Raw genomic sequence first — 20,743 nt, forward strand, 5'->3', positions numbered from 1 at the left:
AAAATGAAAGAAAGGTAGTAAACTTTGTATCATAAAAATTTTTCTGTAGGAGGCATGACAATAATCTTCAACTCAAAATAGCTAATACAAAGATGAAAGCATAGTTAGTGATGGGCAAGACAATGGATTCACACACGTGGTACAGCAGTTACTTAGATACTGGCTTCATATGCAGATTTAAACTTGACCTACAAGATTTTTCCCTAAATAGTTTGAAGTACATTTCTGTGTTCTAAGGAATTTTATTTTATCTGAATTTTACTGTATTTAATCTTTCTGAAAAATGAAAGCAACGATTAACTTTTATTCTAATTAAAACAAATTAAAATTGTATATGAAAAAGTGATCACATAGTTCCCATTAGTTTCTTCTGATTGGAAAAAAATAATTTAAAAAATTGAGGACACTGTTGCATTCTCAAAATATATACTTTAGTATCTAAGAGAATTGAAGGTGTAATTGAAAAGAAAGTGGACGATATCAGGCTGCCCATTACTAATATGCCTCATAAGTTGTTAGTTTATGTGTGAAGCAACACACGTTTTATAGTGAGAGCAATAAACACTCAGCCTGTTAGTGAGCAGCATACAAACCCTGCAAAGAACTAATTAGAACAAAGCCGAGAAAAAGGAGAACACCTCTCAGCACAGGTGAAACCCACTTTTCAACTTCAAGGAACTTATAGAAAGAACAAAGTGAAAGCCAATCTCTTAAGTTAGTCTAGTCTACCATGCACTAAAAAACAAAAAAACAAAAACAAAATTGCAAGTAGTTTGCATTCTGTTATGGTAATTTGTGTTTTACCTTTTGAGGAATGATATCATCAGGTGTCTCAGGCTGTTTACTTGGAATTTCAGACTGAAAACAGGGTATTAAGTATAGACATATCAGGAAAAAAAAACATAAAGAGGAACACAAAAATAAAATTTTCTTGAGGATCGTATGAAATATGGAAGATGCAGTCACTCAAAGAAAATTAACATGATAGCCTAAGAAGCTTAAATAATCACTTAGCTCTTGTGGCTATTTTCTCAATGGTCAAAAGTAGTTTTAAGTAAAATTTAAATACACCAGAAGTCTCAGTGGTATTGAACAGGACAAACCCTTAGAAATCACACAGACAAGACTTTAGCACAGGCTGTCACTGTCTTGGATGATTTATAGGCAATACTTTATATGGTTTTTTAAAATCCCTGAAATCAAGATAATAGATGCTAATGCTAATGAGTATCTTCTATCTCCTTATCCCTTTGTTCATCCCCAGATCTGCACTGTAGCCAGAGCAACCAAATGGTTGAAACTATCTTCTATAATATGCCATACCCCCCAAACCACTAAGTTCTTATTAGTGAGAAAATATTCTCCCACAAAAAGCCTGAGAACTGACTTCCTTGATCACCATCCCAGGCCAGAAAGGCTGAAGGCTGTAGAGTTGGATCATCAGCCCCAGGCCAAAATTTTTTCTGCAGAGTATTTTTAAAGTAATGAGGCAATTGCTTTATATTTCATTCTCAGAATAAAATCCTGATTAACAAGAAGGCAATTTCTGTTGAACTATGGTATATGGCTTATGCAAGTAAGTACACAGATAGCTACAGACAGACAATAATGCAGCCAAAAACTACTTCCAAGTCTTCTTCCTTTTCAAGATTTGTATCTGGTGATGGCTTCTGGTACTTTTCCCTATAATGAACACGAGTAGGCAAAATGTTTTCACAAATGTTTGCTTCCCTATGCAAAATAAACACTGGACTGCTAGGCATGCTTTCAAATATTTCACATGGCTTTAGTGAATACGTTTCTTTAAAAGCAAACTTATAAAAGTATAACTTCTATTGAATAATAATCTTTAAAATCTAAATCAACATTCTTTATCCTGCTAGGAATTTAGATGATAAAGGCATACCGTATACATTTGTTAAAACTCACTGAATGAACCACAATAAAATAGAGGTATTTTAAAAACAAAACAGATCAAGAAACCCAACATTAAAATATGAAAGGAAAAAAAATTGCTGAGTGGTACACATAAACTCTGTGTAATTCAGTGTATGTAAAATGTACTTTAGTAAAAAAAATTATAAACAAATATTAAATTCAAGTGTATAATATGCACGTGAAAGTGAAAGGTCTGATTCTGTAACTCACTTTGAAATTCATAAAAAAACCAGATAGACTGATGGATAGATATATGACAAACAAGCACAACCAAATGGACCAATTATTACTGTCAAACCCAACTCTGATGTTCACTATATACACTTTCAACCAGAATGCAGGCCAAGGTCTACCACGTATACTCTTATATTTTTCCAGGCAGCACATGGTACAGTGCTGGCTTAATACATACCAGGGGCACCAAAAATTGTATACACATTTTAAGAGATGTTAAGAGAAGTTCACCATAATCAGAAGTGTCTGGAAGCTGATGGTAACCACTTTGAGCATCTCTTATAATTGCACAAGCAAGTGTGATTTGTACTCATCTTATTGACTATTAAAATTTTAATACAGTTTTTTCCTTTCTTAAAGTGTGTATACTTTTTTTGACACCTTCTGTATTTGGTCATTGATTGACTAACTGAGGTTCTCATTTTACTAAAAGGTCTAGTATTTAATAACAAATATGTACATTATACCCATAATTTTAGCATTCTTATGGTTCCCTTTTATTTAAAAAAGTAGCATTAAACTATTATTATAATTGTCTATATAGAAATCAATATTTTACAAAGTCAGAATTTCTAGCTAATAATTTTATAGTTTTTTTTACTTCAAAATTTTCTATGATGCTAGCTAGCAATGAAATTTTCCAAATGAATTGTTTAGTTTCTAGGAGTCATGTGACACGTACATACTACATAGTAATATATGTGGAGGCAGCCATACAAGAGTCCCTTAATTAGAAAAGGAACATAAATGTAAGTTGATCAGCCTCTTGTCCCTGAGCAAACCTAAATTAATAGGTAGACAAGGTGGTCGATGAAGTCTTCATCCCAGTGATCTTTGCAAAGAATAGTCAATTTGTTTGAGATTGTTATTCTGTAAATATAAGAGGATTACAGAATTAAAACTTAATGTTTTAATATGATTTTTTAAAATGGAAAAACATAAGTTTTTATTTTCCATCCTTAGGATTCAGAGTAAAAAGAGGATTGCTTGAAAAAAAAAACCCCATATTTTGTATTTTTATTATATCCCAGGCTTATATCTTAACACTATAATTGATATTACTGCTTAAAATATAGAACGACAGCATAAATATAGCTGCTTTAACTATGGAAATTACCCCCAAGGAAAGTCACTGTGTGAAGGGAATGTTATTTTCATGTGAGAGTACAGTTTTCCATATGTACATTCTAATTTTCTCAGGATATTAATACGGACTATTTTTATTACAATGATTTTAATTAATTAAACTGTCAAAGTTCTAAAGTCTGGAGCAAATGAAGCACTAAAATATATTCTATATTCCATAAATGAACATCTCATTTTAAAATCAAGAAATACAATTAAAAATGCAGAATAAGTAACCTGTTATACTATACGTAACATTATCAAGGTTTAAGAAGAATGTTGAATTGTATCCCACATCTTTAAAATAAAAAATTTAAAAAAAAAGAAAAAAAAACCTTTTACTGGTTAAAAAAAAAGAAATAGAACATTAATGACTGACAAAAAAATTTACCTGATTTATTTCTAACATATCAAAGACTTTAAAACAAGAAATTAACTTTTTAATCATCACTGTATTCTTCAGCTTAAGCAACAGTACTAAAAAATGTAAATGTAACTATGAAACAATAATTATTTTAATAAGTAAGGTAAAAGATCAAATCATTTGGCTTTGTACCAGGGAAAACCTGTTTTACCGACCAAGTGGCTTCAAAAGTAATTTTTAGGATGGCACATATCTGTCATATAAAGTACTGACTATATGTTATAAACATGAATGCAAGAAGGGTGACAAATTTATGGGTGTCTAAAGGAAAGGATTGATCTGACTCTCGAGGCAATATTTCATACAGTTCAGGGTAGAGGGAATTTACTATGAAGCTAATGTAGCTTAAATTTCAGTGGCTCCCTCTCCATGGGGGCCTTTCAAAACCCTGGAAGCAAAGCCCTGGTAATTTTGTATTCATAACTTTGTACTCTTTTTCTGACAGAGCCCTCTCCTAAATTACATAAACTTTAGGGTCCATAAAATTTGACTTTAGTCCTTTTTATTAGAAAATTTTAGATTTAGGAAAATTCTAAAGACTGCTGAACAGGAAGCAATGGAAAAAAGTCTGTAACTTAAGGAAGACAACTTAAGGAGTGCTGGTAGATCATCCACTCAGCATTTATTCAGCAACCAGGTTCTCTTAGCATTAGAGATGGAATACACTCACTGTTTATGAACAATGGCACAACATGGGTAAACACTGGAATCTTTTTCAAAGTGATTTCACTACTAAGGGACAGTTGAATCACACTCATATCTTACTCCACACAGTAGCTGTAAACTACAAGGGGTTCAGTAATTCATCTGTAATGCTGGGATAATAATGTTAACTGTACTACAGAGGGCTTTTATGAGACTGAAACAAAACTCATACAAAGTGCTCTGCCAAGCATCCAGCTCACTGTACTTTGTAAATATTGGCTTCTCTTTTTATTTCATGGTAGGCGTTATTGGGGTAACAGATACTTCTATTTTTTGAAAAATGTCTTTGTTTTCAATATTGCCAGATTGCATATTCTGTAGGATAAAAGTGAACATTTATGGTGTTTCAAATTGACAAAAGATTTTGAACTACCAAAACAAAACTTATTCATTCAGAAAATTGTATCAGAGCAGATTAACCTTGACTCACACATGAACTATGAAGCATGAATTCTAGGTTCTGTAATTGTCTCCCCTGCCTGCATGCTTTTTCCTTTTATGTAAATGTCTCCAACATTTCTCAACTGCCTTATATTTTCCAATATGCAACCACCCATCTGTTAAAAAATAAGTTCCATATGGTACATATTTATGAGAATGTCTCTTTAGATTTCACATGCTAGTGAACTCCTTTCACTTAGGTGAAATGCTGATGATACCAAGGTTGTAGGTGTGAACTCTGAATAGGTTACTTTGCTTTTAATGGATATAGAAGTTTAAATATACTTTTGTAACCAAATGATATTGTTACAAAGAAGGAAAGGAATACAGATAAGGTCAAAAATATGGTTACTGAAAAAATAACTCAAAAGCATATGCCTCAGTTAAACCAAAATAGTGAGATGGTCAAATATTTGGGAGAACGTATTTATTTTACATTTTAGTTTAGTTTTTTTTTTTTTGAGTCAAGGTCTCACTCTTGCCAAGGCTGGAGTGCAGTGGCCTGATCACAGTTCACTGCAGCCTCAACCTGGTCTCAGGTGATTCTTCCACCTCAGCCTCCTGAGTAGCTTGGACTATAGGTGTGTGCCACCACACCTGGCTAATTTTTAAAATTTTTTTGGAGGGATAAGGTTTCACTATGTTGCCTACGCTGGTCTCAAACAAACCTTCTACTTCAGCCTCACAAAGTGAGGAAACCACACACCCAGCTAATGTTAATATTCTTGAATGGATTCAATTTAAATGAGTGTTGACTCAAAAAATATTTTAACAAATTGCTAAAGGCTTAAATTCTTAATGGATTATTTGGGGGAAAAGATTGAGAATTAGAGATTAAAAGCCTGCAAAAATATGTGTGGATTAATTTTTTTACATAGTGCTCCAGCACTAGAAATTTTAGTGCCTTAAGGTACAGCTCTAACAGGAATGGTATTGTTGACAAAACTGAATTAGCTTTGAAAAAAATTAGACTTCAGAGCTATCTTTTTTTTTTTTTTTTGGAGTTGGAGTCTCACTCCGTCGCCCAGACTGGAGTGCAGTGGCCTCTCCCGGCCACCGCAGCCTCGACCTGCTGGGCTCTGGCAATCCTTCCGCCTCAGCCTTCCAAGTAGCTGGAACTACAGGCGCACGCTACCACGCCCGGCTCATTTTTTTTTTTTTTTGATTTATTGTAGAGATGAGGTCTCGCCAAGTTGCCCAGGCGGGTCTCGAACCCGCGGGCTCAGGCTAGAGCTATCTTAAAACACCTTAAATAACATAACAGTGGCTAAGACATATATAAACATATATACCTTCCATATGTATATATATAAATTTTACCATAAATTGATGAATTGTAATTATGTATCTTTATGAGGTAAAAATGCTATAATGACATATGTATACAATTTTTTTTTTTTTTGAGTTGGCGCCTCACCCTGTCACCTAGGCTAGAGTGCAGTGGCACCCTCACGGCTACCACAATCTCGATGTGCTGGGATCAGGCAATCCTTCTGCCTCAGCCTTCCAAGTGTCTGGAACTACAGGCACGAGCCACCACGACTGGCTAATTGTTTTGATTTATTGTAGAGACGAGGTCTAGCTGAGTTGCGCAGGCTGGTCTCGAACCCCTGGGCTCAGGCAATCTTCGCGCCTTGGCCTCCCAAAGTGCTGGGATTACAGGCTTGAGCCATCATCCCTGGCCTATGTATACAATTTAAAAGACTAAATCAAGCTAGTTAACATATCCATTACCTCAAGAACTTATTTTTTGTGGCAAGAATATTTGAAATTTACTCTCTTGACAATTTTGAAAAACGTAATACATTAACTCTAGTCACTATGGTATGCAATAGATCTCAATTCATTCTTTCTATCTGATGCTTCATGCCCCTTGACGGCACCTCCTCATAGTCCCCACACCCTGGCCTCTGGTAACCACCTCTGTTCTCTGCTTCGAGTTTGATAATTTTAGATTCCACATTAGGTGAGATCATGTGGTGTCTGTCCTTCTGTACCTGACACATTTCGCTTAGCGTGTGCTCTACTCATGCTGTCACAAATGACAGGACTTCTTTCCTTTTTAAGATTAAAGAGTATTCCATTGTGCACAAACACCATCTTCTTTATCCATGGTCTGCTTCTGGGCACTTGGGTTGATTCTAAGATCTATATTCTAAGTAGCATCAGGACTGAGGTTGAACTGATGAGTATAAGATAAACTGAGACAGGGTTTTGGGCAGAGAAAAAAAAGAGGCATTAGAACAATTCAAGCTGCCTCACCTTATGTGATCTGAACTACTATTAGAGGACCCTACACCTTCTAATATATAGTGCTTATTGTGTGCCAGACACTAATCTGGGTACTTTACTAACTCTGAGTTAATCTTCCTAATAGTCTTCAGAGGTAGGAATATTATCTGCTCCATTTTAGACACAAGAAAATGGAAGCCAGAGAGCGTCAATGACCTATGCCCAGCTAGTCAAGTGGCAATGCCAGGTTTCACACCTGGGCAGTCTGGTCAGGGAGCCTGTGCTTTAACCACTGCAAAAGGATGTCTTCCTGCTACAGTGTTGCATCTTTTCATCCTACCACTACCATGATGTGATCAATTTAATGTCGATTGTTGAATTTTATAACTTCGTTACTTTAGGTAATTGATCAAATTAGAAAAAATGTTTACAAAAAGAGTTCCCTAAATTTAAGAGAGCCATGACAGACGTTTAATTCTGCATACTCACCGCCATGTTGGTCTCTTGTTCTGTTTCTGGCATGTAAGGGTAATGGGTATAAAACATATCGTTTCGCACCATCTTTTTCCGCATCCTGCAGGGCCCTTCCGTCATCTCCAACATCCACTTGTCCAGGTGGGAGCCGATAGGGGGACCCCACAGCCCCCGCTCCCGCAGCAGCTCACACTCTATCTGGTACCACTCTTCGGTCACATACTTCAGGGCATTCTGCTGGCGCTGACAGGAAAGAGATCAGGTGGGTTTTCAAGCAAAAGCAGGAGTAACAATGAAATGTCTACAAGTGTCTGAAAAATCAAGATACTATTTGGAAACAAACACAATCCACAACATTTCAGTCAATATCACAAAATAAAATTACACTTATTTATGGTTTAAGTAAGCAAATGATTTTGTGAGAATGTGGGGTTTATTGTGGTGACCCAAGAAGGTGATTATTTTAGCATCAAGTAAATGACAGATCCATAGAGGGTAGTATGCAGTACAGCTGAACAGAGAGTTGAACGAGCTGTGTTTCTCTGCCACAGGAAAGGTGATAACATTACTTATGAAAATATATTGAAATGGTTTTCCCTGTGTGAGTTAATAAATAAACATGGTATTTTAAGGATACCGCCATATTGGAAAACAGCTGCTAGAACATGTATAGTGAAAATTCTAAGAAATCTGATAAAGAAAAAATGTGAATAGACTAGGTGACTAGTAAACGTGGTAAATATTTCCAAGTATTTAACATAAGAACACATAAACACGTAGAACTCATAGGAAACTTGACTTTCTTATAAAAATCAGAGAAAAATCAGTTTCTATTGTCCACTGGGACAGATCCATACAACTTTTACTTAAATGGAAATTATGTCATAGTATAAGTTTTTATCGACATCTAACATTTCAACAGAAGATGATTATAACTAACTTATCTAATGATTTACAAAATATAAGTATGCAATTTAAGTCTAAAAATAAATATTTTAAAAACATAGAGATTACTGAGTGAATAATTATAACATTATCTACTACAGTAGTGCTTATGTGTTTCTGGGGGGCGGGATAAGAATTTAATGTTATGCCTATAAAATGTTAGCAGTTAATCAGAAAATCTTCAATAGATCTAAAATAGCTGCTTTGGGAATAAAATATTTAAGATGAGTTTTTGAGTAATTATGATTTCATTAAAAGGATTTCATTAAATTTATTTTTCACTAACATTACCACCAAAGAATTGTACAGTACAAACGAATTTCACTTTATCTTTTTTTTTTAAAACCTAAGAGATTTCTCATATACTTGGATGTATATTTTCATAATATCCTAGTCAAAAGGCTGAAAAAGGGGGCATATTTTTACTTATTTTTTATTAGGAACAAAGACACATAATGCATCAGTAGTGAATCTTCATAGGATTCATCTGTGCTGTTTTCCAGTTTGTTGAGTGTCTTTGTTTCTATCTATCTATCTAGCTAGCTATCTATCATCTTCTAATAGGCCTCACTTTGTCACTCAGGCTGGAATGCAGGGGCACAATCACAGCTCACCACAGCCTTGACCTCCTGGGCTCAGGTGATCCTTCTGCTTCAGCCTCCTGAGTAGGTAGGACTACAGGTGCATGCCACCATGTTTGGTTAATTTTTAAATTTTTCATAGAGATGAGGTCTCGCAATGTTGCCCAGGCTGGTTTCAAACCCCTGGGCTCAAGCAATCCTCCCATCTTGGCCTCCCAAACTGCTGGTATTACTGGCAAGAGCCACTGCACCTGGCCCAGTTTGCTGCTTTTTAAAAATGAAGTTTCTTCACAGGAGATTAAAATTTTCCACCTTAAAATCAATGGTTAAAGTAGCTGATGACAGGGATAATTAAAATTATCATCCAATGATGAATGAAGTTCAGCAGCATATCCTTAAAATGAGTAGGAGGTTATCAGGAGAAACAGATAAATTCGAGAAATGCAAAACAAACCCTTATTATGATTATGAATTCTTACCTCCTGATATTCCTTATACTGTGTATCTACTAAGTCACGAACAACAGCAATATGTGTAAACATCCACTGAGAAATCTCCTAACAATGGATGGAAAAAGAGTCTTAATATTTCATGGATTTCCTGGAAAAAAAGAGTTAACTACCCTTGAAATTAATGCTGAACTATTAGTTATAATTCTTTTTTTTTTTTTTAATTGTAGAGATGAGGTCTCATCAAGTTGCCCAGGCTGGTCTCGAACCCTGGATGCAGGCAATCCTCTCACCTCCCAAAGTTCTGGGATTACAGGTGTGAGCCACCGCTTACTTAGTTATAATTAGTTATATATATATATATAATTACTTACTTATATATAATTAGTTATAATTATAACTAAGTTATAATTCTGTCAAAAGCACCCAGGAAACAAAACCCAAAAATTCTGAATGAATTGTACGATGAATCTAATGGCTTTTGCAGAATGCACACAGTCTGCAGTCCTTCCCTCCCCCAAACACCTTCAAGGAAGGGTTTGCTGCCCTAGCTTCTGGGTGCTGTCAGCACCTTCGGGGACAGGCTCAGCTGCAGAGAGTCGGCAGGGCACCCCACATTAAAAGTGGTTCTGGGTGTAAGAAGTCTCAGTTATTTCAGCTCAGTGCAGGTCAACTCTGACCAGCCATTTTGGCCTCAGATCTCTGCTAAACATCAGCTGAGACTGTTACTGGACCTGCACTGCAGCCTGATATTTCCCTGTGTCCAATCCTGCTTCCAGAGGTTTGGATCCCAAGGACACCCCTTAATATACATCACACACACTCAATTCCATCTCAGAGTTTGCTTCCTGGAAAACCCAGCCTGACACATGCAATGACTGACACACACTATTTCTCTCAGACCTTTTTAATAGCTGCCACTTAGATTCTGGAATGGTGAAGGAAGTATGATGAGGAAGAAGAAGTTAATGCTAAAGATAGATGAGTTTTTAAAAAAATATCAGTCACAGGTATATACAAGATTATAAAGAATAAAAAATCCTTGTTCTGCCACTGTCTTAAATTTTATAAAATTATCAGTAACAACATCATTGAAAGTTGGAGAAATTGGGAGAAAATTATCCAAAGTCTGATCATATACCAATCTTTATATCTCATCTTATGTCCAGTTATACACTGGATATAAGTACATAGCACTAATAAAGTAATTTAATCATAATAAAATGGGAGAAGTTCCCATATCTGGGTTATTTCCTCTCTCTTCCATGGCAAAAGCACAAAAAAGCTTTCATTTTAAGCCATCTGCTTGCACATGTTAAGTAAATTATATAAAATACTACAGTTAACTCTTAAAATATAAATTCCAAATAATATCATCAGTGAAACTAAACAAGGTACCTGGGTGGACAGACTGTGTTTATTAAGGCCACTTTCCTTCCGGTTCCTTCTTGATCCTGTTAACTTGGAAAGACCAAAGCCACTGCTAACACGGGACAATTTGGACTGTGTGGTAGGCACTAAAGCTTCTCCTCGACTTATGCACTTCTTCTCATGGGCTGTGAAATTAAAGTGAGATTATTTTACAATTTCTCCATATACTTATGAGACCTACTTTTAATACTTTGGTATCATGGTTAAAAACCACAATCCTATAGTTATCAATAGCAGTACATATTACAGATGTAGACTTTTTAATTTTAAATATACAAATGTGTTTGTTGGTGGTCCTGTTTAAGGATGGCTGCTTGAGAATTACTGTACTGGTTGAACCTATATTTGGTTGATTGAAATTTTGCAGCACTGAAATAATATGCCAATTTATTTTCATTGCAATGAGTTGCTAAGTTAGTAACAATTCACAACGCTCTATGTAAAATCTTTGGTGTCAGGTATATTTTGGGATTCAGTACATTTATGATTTTAAAAAGGCCACACAGAGCCGGGCTCAGTGGCTCAGCCTGTAATCCCGTGCCTTTGGGAGGCTGAGGTGAGTGGATTGCCTGAGCCCACGGGTTCAAGACCCACCTGGGCAGCGAGACCTCATCTCTACAATAAATCAAAAAATCAGCCGGGCGTGGTAGCGCATGCCTGTAATTTCGGCTACTTGGAAGGCTGAGGCGGAAGGATCGCCGGAGCCCAGCAGGTCGAGGCTGCGGTGGCCAGGAGCGGCCACCGCACTTCAATCTGGGCGACAGAGTGAGACTCCAACTCAAAAAAAAAAAAAAAAAAAAGGCCACACAGTAAATCACAGTTCCCAAATCCTTGGGCCATGGACCAGTACCAGTGTGTGGTCTGTTAGGAACTGGGCTGCACAGCAGGTGGTGAGGGGCAGGCGAGGGAAGGAAGCTTTATCTGTATTTACAGTGGCTCCCCATCACCTGTATCACCGCCTGGGTTCCACCTCTGGCCAAATCAGTGGCAGCATTAGATGCCCATAGGAGTGTGAACCCTACTGTGAACCGCACGAGGGGGACCTAGGTTGCACGCTCCTTATGATAAGCAAATGCCCAATGATCTTAGCTGGAGTTGAGGCGGTGATGCTAGCACTAGGGAGCACTGATCTGCAGACACAGATTAACATTAGCAGTGAGGTTTGACTGCACATCCTTCCTCAATCTGTGGAAAAACGGACTTCCATAAAACTAGTCCCCGACATCAAAAAGGCTAGGGACCACTGCACTGCATACCATGCATATTATATAACACCAACAGAGAGACGAGGGTAATAAAGCATAATTTAGCACATTAAAATTGCTTAACAAAATGTATGCATATTCTTACCAAATAAGTTAAAGAAAAAAAATTTAGACTCTGCTACCAGTCAGTTTGGGCATCCAAATTACAGAAAAACCATAGGTTTTCAGGGCTTTTTCAATTTCAAAATTATAAATAAAGGATTGTGAACTTGTAGCCAAGAGAATGACAATACCAGAGCTATGAGCAATGTATTATTTTCTAAACGCATAGATGCCTGATGTATAACACACTTTAGATGTTTTCAAAAAAAGGATCCAAGGAAAAAAGCCCAATCTCAGTGTGATCATTCTAGAATGGTTATGCTGTATTGATTGTCATTTCTACTGTCGTCACAGTATCCTTTTGGGAATGTTTTAATTAACTACATATCTAAAGTACACCACATGAGGTAGCTGCATGTAAATCTCATTGTCACATGATCTTTGTAGACTTCTTACCCAGATGATTCTGCCAGCACTTCAAGCCAGCTTCTTCAATGAGCGGTCTTGCTACAGCTATGTCCACATGGCCCCTTTCGTTCACAGGCAGAATTACTTTGAAAAGTTCCTCTAAGACTTGTTTCTTACTATGTATCAGCTCAGTCCAAACTCTGTTGACAGCTTTTATGAGAAGCTGACGCCCTAGTAAATGAAAAAAAGAAAGCAAATGATCAAAACACAATATTAAATTAGTTCTTATTTTTCTTCATGTCTTACATCTAGGAAGTTCAACTCAAGTGTTTAACTGTAAAAAAAAAAATGCTCATATCATATCTAGCTCTGCGAAAGCTTATTTAGATAACCAAAACCATGGCTGACTACTTGAAATTTAAAAGATGAAAACATTAAAAAACTTTTGACATTCATGCAAAAAGACTACATTCTTATTTATAAAATTGGAAATTACATATGTATGAAATTACATATATATGTAATTATCTAGCTTTTTCTGGATAAGAACTTATCCCCTATTTAAAAGTAATTTTTAGATTTGAATATCTAAGGTGAGTTTAAAACTAAGTTAATTGTTCTTGGATATTTTCCACAAGAAACAATAAATATTTCAAAAAAGACTTTTACTACTAAATTCAATCTTACTTTGAACTCCTTGTTAATTTGTCTGATTCCTCTTCTAGATCAGTCAATCTTTAGTAAGTGTCAGAATCACCCAGAGGGCTTGTTGTGACAGATTGCTGGTCTCCAACCCCAAGAGTTTCTGATTCAGTAGATCTGAGTGGGGTCAAAAAATCTGCTTTTCTAACAAGTTCCCAAATGATGCTGACGTTGCTAGACTGAGGAACTTGCTTTAAGAACTAACGTTAGTTCCTCAGGAAGTGAAAACAATCACTATGTTCTCAGGGTCTAGTGTTTAAGACGTTTTAGTGAAAGAAGGGAATTAATGCATAAATGAATGAAAGAATGAGTGCTGGACTTTCAAAGGATAAAATCACATGCAAAACTATAACACAGTATTGCTGGGGAGACAAACACTACCATAATGATTTCAGCCCTACTACTGAACATGTGGAAATAAGAAATCAATCCATACAAAGATTTCAATGCTTATAAGATCAGCGGGAAGACAAGATTTTGAAAAACGAGAGAATAAAAATGGCTCCACTGACAACCTGTCTCACGCCATATTTGCCTCTAATGTGATATGCCAGATACTACCACTAGGCAGTTCTCTCTACAGTAAATGCTAAGTTATTATTTTCACTTCTAATTATGCAAATGTAAATACTACCATCAAGTTTCCCATTGCTACTGTGAAATGCTGAGGGCTAGCTAGCAATGTCAATGGTTAGTGCTTTATCCATTGTGGCATGAGGCGACACTTTGTTGGTATATGTCCAGGTTGCCCTACTCAGAGTTCCTGAAACCAATTTTTTGGTTTTATCTTAAAAACTAAAAACAAAACAACGACAACATGCCCACATCGAGGCAATTACCTTCACTAATATCTTGGCTGTAGCTACCATCCGGTTCAATGTCAGAGGGAATCATAATGTGCCATGTAGTCATGCGGGCTTCTGCTTCCAGTCCAAATCCATCCACATTGCTAAAAAATTCCAGTCAGTTTAAACTACATGAAGGAAGTGATTACTTACTTAGTCTATAGTAACTAAGAATTACTCTGTAGACACAGGCAAACACATCCTCTATCACAAAGTGCCACTACTGGTAGACATTACTGAATGTCTCCTCAGCATAGGCACATGCGTGAAGTAGAACTTCTAATTCAACATGCTGATGCCATTGATAAGGAATGATCAGACAAATCCCCAAACTAAATGATATCACGCTAATCTATAGCATCAAGACTATCATCTTAATACTGAAGATCCTTTTTGATTATTGTTAACATTTTTACCTAAAAATCACAGGAGTTCATCTAACTAAGAACATTCTCCTAACATGTCTGTGCCCTCCCCACATCTCACCACTCTGCTCCCAGGTCAGTGAGGTACTTGAAGTTTTCCAAACATGCTGCTCTCACTTTCCTCTGGGCAATCACACAGACTGCTCTTTCTTCTCACAGCAGCTGCCCCCATTCTCTTGTCCTCCCTACCCAGGTCTCGAGTTGCCAACTCTGCAGGTGTTTCTTCCAGGCGAGGGTTCCTCTCATGTGATCCCAAAGCACTGGGTTTCTCCCAGCAGAGCACCTAGTTATCCATTTTATGCTAAGTTATCCATTTTATCCCAGCCCCTCACTTAATGCCTGGCCCCCAGCAAACGCTAAAGAAATATCTGTCAAAGTAATCAATAGAAAAATACTAATTTCACCCATTTAACAAATAACATTGCATTGCAATTTTCTTTTTCCTTTTCTTAGCTTCCAATATTGTGTAAAGGAAGCAAACTTCCTGTTTAAAATTATGTGCCATATGGTGACTATGAAAATTTTTAAAGACGCAGAATAGTAAATGAAAGGAAACCATATCCATTATTTTACTGGAAAAATGCAACACTTACCCTTTAGCTTTTATATAAAGTTTTAAATAAAACAAAGGGAAAAAAAATGCCACCATCAAAAAAGGAAAACAAAGAATTCTGGTGAAATTAATACCAAAGACAAATTTAACACGGCACACTGAACCTAAAGGATTTACCTTCCAGCATGCAGATTAATCAAGCAGTGAGCCAGACAGCTAATGAATTCTTGGTCATGGTTCCCAGGCCCCAGGATCAAGTTCCTGTTTACAGTAAGGACCCGCAGTGAATCAAGCAGGGCTACTTGCTGAGGAACGGTTTTGTGTGCCCGTGAGAACTGGTACAAGATGGTTCTATTGAGGCAGTGATAAACCGCATCCAGTGACAATCCCTGTGATCTTCTCTTCGACTAAAGACATGAAAGATATGTTTTCAGTACAAAGGAAAAAATAAAAGATCTGTTAATCATTTACTCATGAACTTTTACATTGGGTCTATTATGTACCAGATGCCATGCTGAGTACTAGGGGTGCTAAGTTAAAGACACAAAGCGCTTGCTATTGTGCTCTTCAGAACCCATGAGACACGTGGATACAATTTAGTGGATGGGATGAGGGCTACATGGAGCTCCCTATGAAGACAGCCACTACATGCTTGTGGGCCAGGGTGGCCTCCCTGAGAATTACCCAGTGTCATCTGGGTGGAGTCTCCTACTAAATACATTTTGTTAGGGTAAATAATCTTACACAAAAGTACTGAAACAATTACTTAAAATGTTAGTAAACAATTTTTTTTGACATTCTAATTTTATTATCTCATTGGGGAATTTTTCTCTTTGGCTTAAATATAAATATACCTCCTAAAAAATTATTGGGTGACATGAGAGAATTAATTCACCTTCACTTTATGCTAATGAAACATGGAAAATGTAATTCCTACTTTCTACATTACTTGTTGAATAAGACTAATCATTTGTGGCAAACCAGGTCAGCATCCCTTAGTTGAAAGTACTGGGAACATGCAAGAAAACTGACAACTTCAAAGGGATATGGACTAAAATTGACTCTCTAAATATTCAATTGATAAGAAGAGAATATTCCTTTTTTTGTCTTTAAGTTTTTTATTTTTATATTTTGGAGACATGGTCTTGTTCTGTTGCCCAGCCTGGAGTGCAGTGGCATGATCAAAGCTCATTATAACCTTGAACTCCTGTAGTCAAGCAATCCTTCCACCTTGGCCTCCCCAAGTGTTGGGGTTACAGGCAAGAGCAACTGTGCCTGGCCAAGAATACTCCTTTAATATCAACTCTTCATGCTCTGTAAGCTTTTACATGCTGATGTGGTATAATCTAAAAACCTACCAAATTGTATTAACTTAAGGTATTTAAATCTGTCTGGGTAGCAATGAATAATCCCAGTGGGGAACTGAGAGACCACAGCTAGAGAGAACCAGGCAACTTTACATGGGTCACACGGGCATCAGGCTATTGGTAACAGGAGAGGGGTTAAAAGTAAAAGTTTATTCACTTTTAATAAGTTTAGCTTTATATTAAAAGTTATCATTCATTATCTTATTAGTTATACTAAATTCCAAAAATTTTGACACCATAAGAAAGTTTTTCAACAGGAAAACATGTACTCTACAACTAACAGTGACAATGAATTACCTGTGCAATTAGTTGAATTATAAAATCTATAAGAAGTTTAGATTCTTTGTTGAACATGCCTTGCCAAAGCTTGTCCACCACACGTTGTGTGAAATAAAACACATTGTTCACTAATACCTGGTAGCTTCCTCCACTGGTAATAGGCAGAGATGCATCTTCTCCTAAATTCCAGTAGGAAAAAACAGTGTCTAAGAATCTGATATCTACCAGCACAAAACCAGATCCTCAAAGAAATCAGACTAAAGAAAAATAAGGTTATCTGTAACATTTAGAAATATGACTACTGGCGCTTATGTATGACTATAAGAAAATTATGTTCAAGGCAAGACATCAGGATAAATACTGGAAGAAATAACTTCAGCAGGCTAAGAGTGTTAAGGATCGACACTACCTGTAAAAGCTCCTACTGCCTAAACACAGACTGTGATAAGCAAAGAGTTTTTTGACTTAACTGTCAGTCACAAGTGATTTCTACTTGAGCAAAAAAGGGTCAATTTATTAGCTATAAATGGATTCTGTATAAGTAATAAAGGGTAAAACAAACCATCAAACAAAACTCTATTTCTGAGTATAGCTTTACTAGCAATGAAATAATATGGGCAGCAGAGAACTTGAGAAAAATTGTGAAAAATAAAGTATAATCAATGGTGCTGATGCCAAGGGGTGTGGTTAGCCCGCTCCATAATTACCATCAGCTCTGTCTCTTTTTAAAGCCACCCAGTGTCCTCAGTGTGCTTGCTATATACACATACTGCTTTGAGAGAACCCTCCTAGCCCTCCTCCTGACCAGAATGCCCCCTCTAAGCCCCTTGTTTGTACTCTGGAGGCTCCACTGCAGGCAATTATTGTTTCCATCAAACTCTAAATTGCCCCATTAAGCAAAACTCTTCATTTTGTGTCTTTATGTAGTATGACTGATCTCAGCTGACAAGAACAAGTACAAAACTGTGAACGGACAATTAGCTTTGAGAGTGCACAGATGCATTTTAAGACAATATTAAAGAATTCATAACAAATTTACTTTGGAAAAATAATAGCACAGAGCTTGTATGAAAAATATTATCACTAGAAACTCAAATTATTATATAGAACACACTAAACTGTAACTTTTCCTTCTCCTATAAATTCTTCCTTTAAAATATGTAAATATTGCTTTCATTATAAATTCATGAAGATTCATATTTTTATTGTAATTAAATATAGCCACACAGAAAAAAACATATTTCAATGTGTTTTGACTTTATGTCCTGGAAACCATTCTAAAAAATAACACACAAACCTATGACCCATCAATTCTACTCAAGGGCATATATTCTCAACAGATATGTATAAATATTGTATACATATGTGGTCCATAGAAACAAAAACGTTTACAGCAGCTTTATTTAAAATGATCTTAACTGGAAACTTCTATATGTCCATCAACGGTGAAATGAATAAACTAATATATTCATATGATAAAATACTGCGTAGGACTGAAAGTAAACAGACTCCTGCAACACGCAACAATGTGGATAAAGTTCATAAATACAATATTGGGTACAAGGAGGTAGACAAAAAAGCAAGGGGGAGGAGATGCTAAAAAGAAGATATACTTGGTATTTAGACAGAGAAGAAGTGTGATTATAGCTTTAATAAAACAAAACATTGACTTACCCAATAACACATCAGCTGCGAGCAAGTGGTCCATCACACTATCCAAAATGTAAGTCTGAAATTCTTTTTGCTGCGTTCTTGTCGATCTTTCAGGGGAAGCCTAATCAGCAAGATTTAGAATTAGAAACCAAACCAACTAAACAAATATAAACCATATTTACATTACCAAATGTACTAAAAAGGTTAAAAAGATTCTACTGGTAAAATAAAAAGTATGACATGAGAGATGGTATATATGCTTATTATCCTTCTCACATTTTACTTTGCTTAAAATTCAAAGCAAAGGTGAAACACCATCATCTTTTGAATCCATCCTTTCAAAAATAGTATTCTAAACCTATGAGCATTTGGTAAATATGTGATAATCTATTATTATACTGAACTTCCAAAAGAGATCTGGCAGTTTATAATAAAATGCAGATAAAATAAATAATAAAGCCATTAACACAAATACAAAAGCTCTAGAGTCTAGTCATCAACTGGGTATGTATTGGGAGGGAAATATTTATAACAAAAAACTAATCAAGCACACAATTTAGCTTGGAGCTTCATAGACATCAATAAAGAGGAAAAAATACAGTTTACAAAATGCTGTCTATAAAAAGAAATACACCAAATGAGCCAGGTGCAGTGGCTTGCACCTATAGTCTCAGCTACTCAGGAGGCTGAGGTGGGAAGAACACTTGAACCCAAGTAGTGGAGTTCAACCCAGGCAATATAGCGAGACCTTGTCTCTTAAAAACAAACAAAAAACCATACTAGACTGTCAGCAAGGATACATGTTTTCCTAAAACTGTTCTGAGAGAGAATGTTCTCTGTGGGTTTTTGTAAGGAGGACAACAAACAATACTATCAGTGGTATGAATGTTAAGTTTTATAAAGTATAAAGACAATTTTAAAAATTATCTTGAATAAAACTTCAGGGCACAAAGTTAAACTACAGTTCTCTGACAGTATTTCTATTGGTAGTTTGGGTATGACAATCCAGGCACATAACTTTCAAGTATCTAATGTAGTAAGTGGCAATGTACTGAGAACACAGAGATGAGAGGTAGGAAAGATCCTTTTGTTATCTTTCTTAAATCCAGTAGTGTTAGCAGAGGCCTTTGATAGGAGTTGGATAGGGAACAATGTAATAAGCTGTCATGAAGTTTCTTTAAAAAATAAATCTGTATGTTTAAGATTCAGGTATAGTATTGATTCTTTGCAAGTAAATTGAAAGAATCTATTTATTCTTGCATAAAAAGATCCAGGACTATGTTTATGACCATGTTACAAAAGTGGGCTTTTAGAACACTATTTTTCTTTCTATTCTGATTTTCAAGGTGGTCCCATTAAAGGTTTTTGTTTTTTTTTTTTAAGAGTTAGAGTCTCACTTTGTCGCTCAGGCTTCCCAGTGGCACGCTCATGGCCACCACAGCCTCAAACTGCTGGGCTCAGGTGATCCTTCCACCTCAGTCTTCCAAGTAGCTGGAACTACAGGCGCATGCTACCACGTCCGACTAAGTTTTTTGATTTACTGTAGAGACAAGGTCTTGCCAAGATGCCCAGGCTGGTCTTAAACCCCTGAGCTCAGGCAATCCTCACCTCCACCTCCCAAAGTGCTGGGATTACAGGCTTGAGCCACTACGCCCGGTCCCCATTAAAAGTTTTAAAGGAGCAGTTAAAATCTTGAGTTCTGGGTAACCCTTTGGGTCCTCGCCCACTCTGGGAGCTTTTCTGTCCTCTCAATAAATCCTGCTTAAAAAAAAAAAATCTTGAGTTCTATGCTGAGATTAAGATACTAAACTTAAGGATTCAAAAACCAATAGCTTACGTTGTCATGAACATTTAAAAAAATTAATGATAAGACATTTATTTTGTTTTAAAATTATAAAATATGGGTCTCGTAACAGAATACTGGTGCTTAGGATTTTGGTTTGCCAATAAACTAACAGGGAAAAAGTGAAGGACATCTCTTATTGTTTTTGGTCTTAACACATTTTCCTGTATAGTTAAACAGATTAATATAATGGTGAGCAGGGGACTTGTGACCAAGGTCTGACTAGTCCTCTCATGCTGATATTACACTGAGAGTTTTGCCCCTGTCAACTGAAGAGAAAGTGAGGACTTTTTAAAGTGGTTAATAGCAGACTGACAGTTCCACAAGGATTTTCTTGTGATGAAATCAGAGACCATTTTATCCAACAGCTTGAGTGATCAGA

The 20,743-nt window shown here is 36.3% G+C and overlaps 1 protein-coding gene across 1 annotated transcript in view; it reads right to left on the minus strand.

The window, feature by feature from the left end:
- Positions 1-20,743, minus strand: part of WDFY3 (WD repeat and FYVE domain containing 3) — a 257,771-nt gene that overhangs the window by 52,175 nt on the left and 184,853 nt on the right. Inside the window, exons 35-43 of the mRNA XM_008065474.2 lie at positions 18,540-18,639; positions 16,884-17,044; positions 15,397-15,626; positions 14,236-14,345; positions 12,743-12,925; positions 10,947-11,104; positions 9,579-9,656; positions 7,589-7,816; positions 805-858 (exon numbers count right to left, since the gene is read on the minus strand). Coding sequence (XP_008063665.1) covers positions 805-858; positions 7,589-7,816; positions 9,579-9,656; positions 10,947-11,104; positions 12,743-12,925; positions 14,236-14,345; positions 15,397-15,626; positions 16,884-17,044; positions 18,540-18,639 — 1,302 coding nt within the window. The remainder of the gene's footprint in view (positions 1-804; positions 859-7,588; positions 7,817-9,578; positions 9,657-10,946; positions 11,105-12,742; positions 12,926-14,235; positions 14,346-15,396; positions 15,627-16,883; positions 17,045-18,539; positions 18,640-20,743) is intronic.

This window comes from Carlito syrichta, unplaced genomic scaffold (assembly GCF_000164805.1).
Source record: "Carlito syrichta isolate Samal-C Ts95f unplaced genomic scaffold, Tarsius_syrichta-2.0.1 Scaffold308491, whole genome shotgun sequence".
Taxonomy (NCBI): Eukaryota; Metazoa; Chordata; class Mammalia; order Primates; family Tarsiidae; genus Carlito; species Carlito syrichta.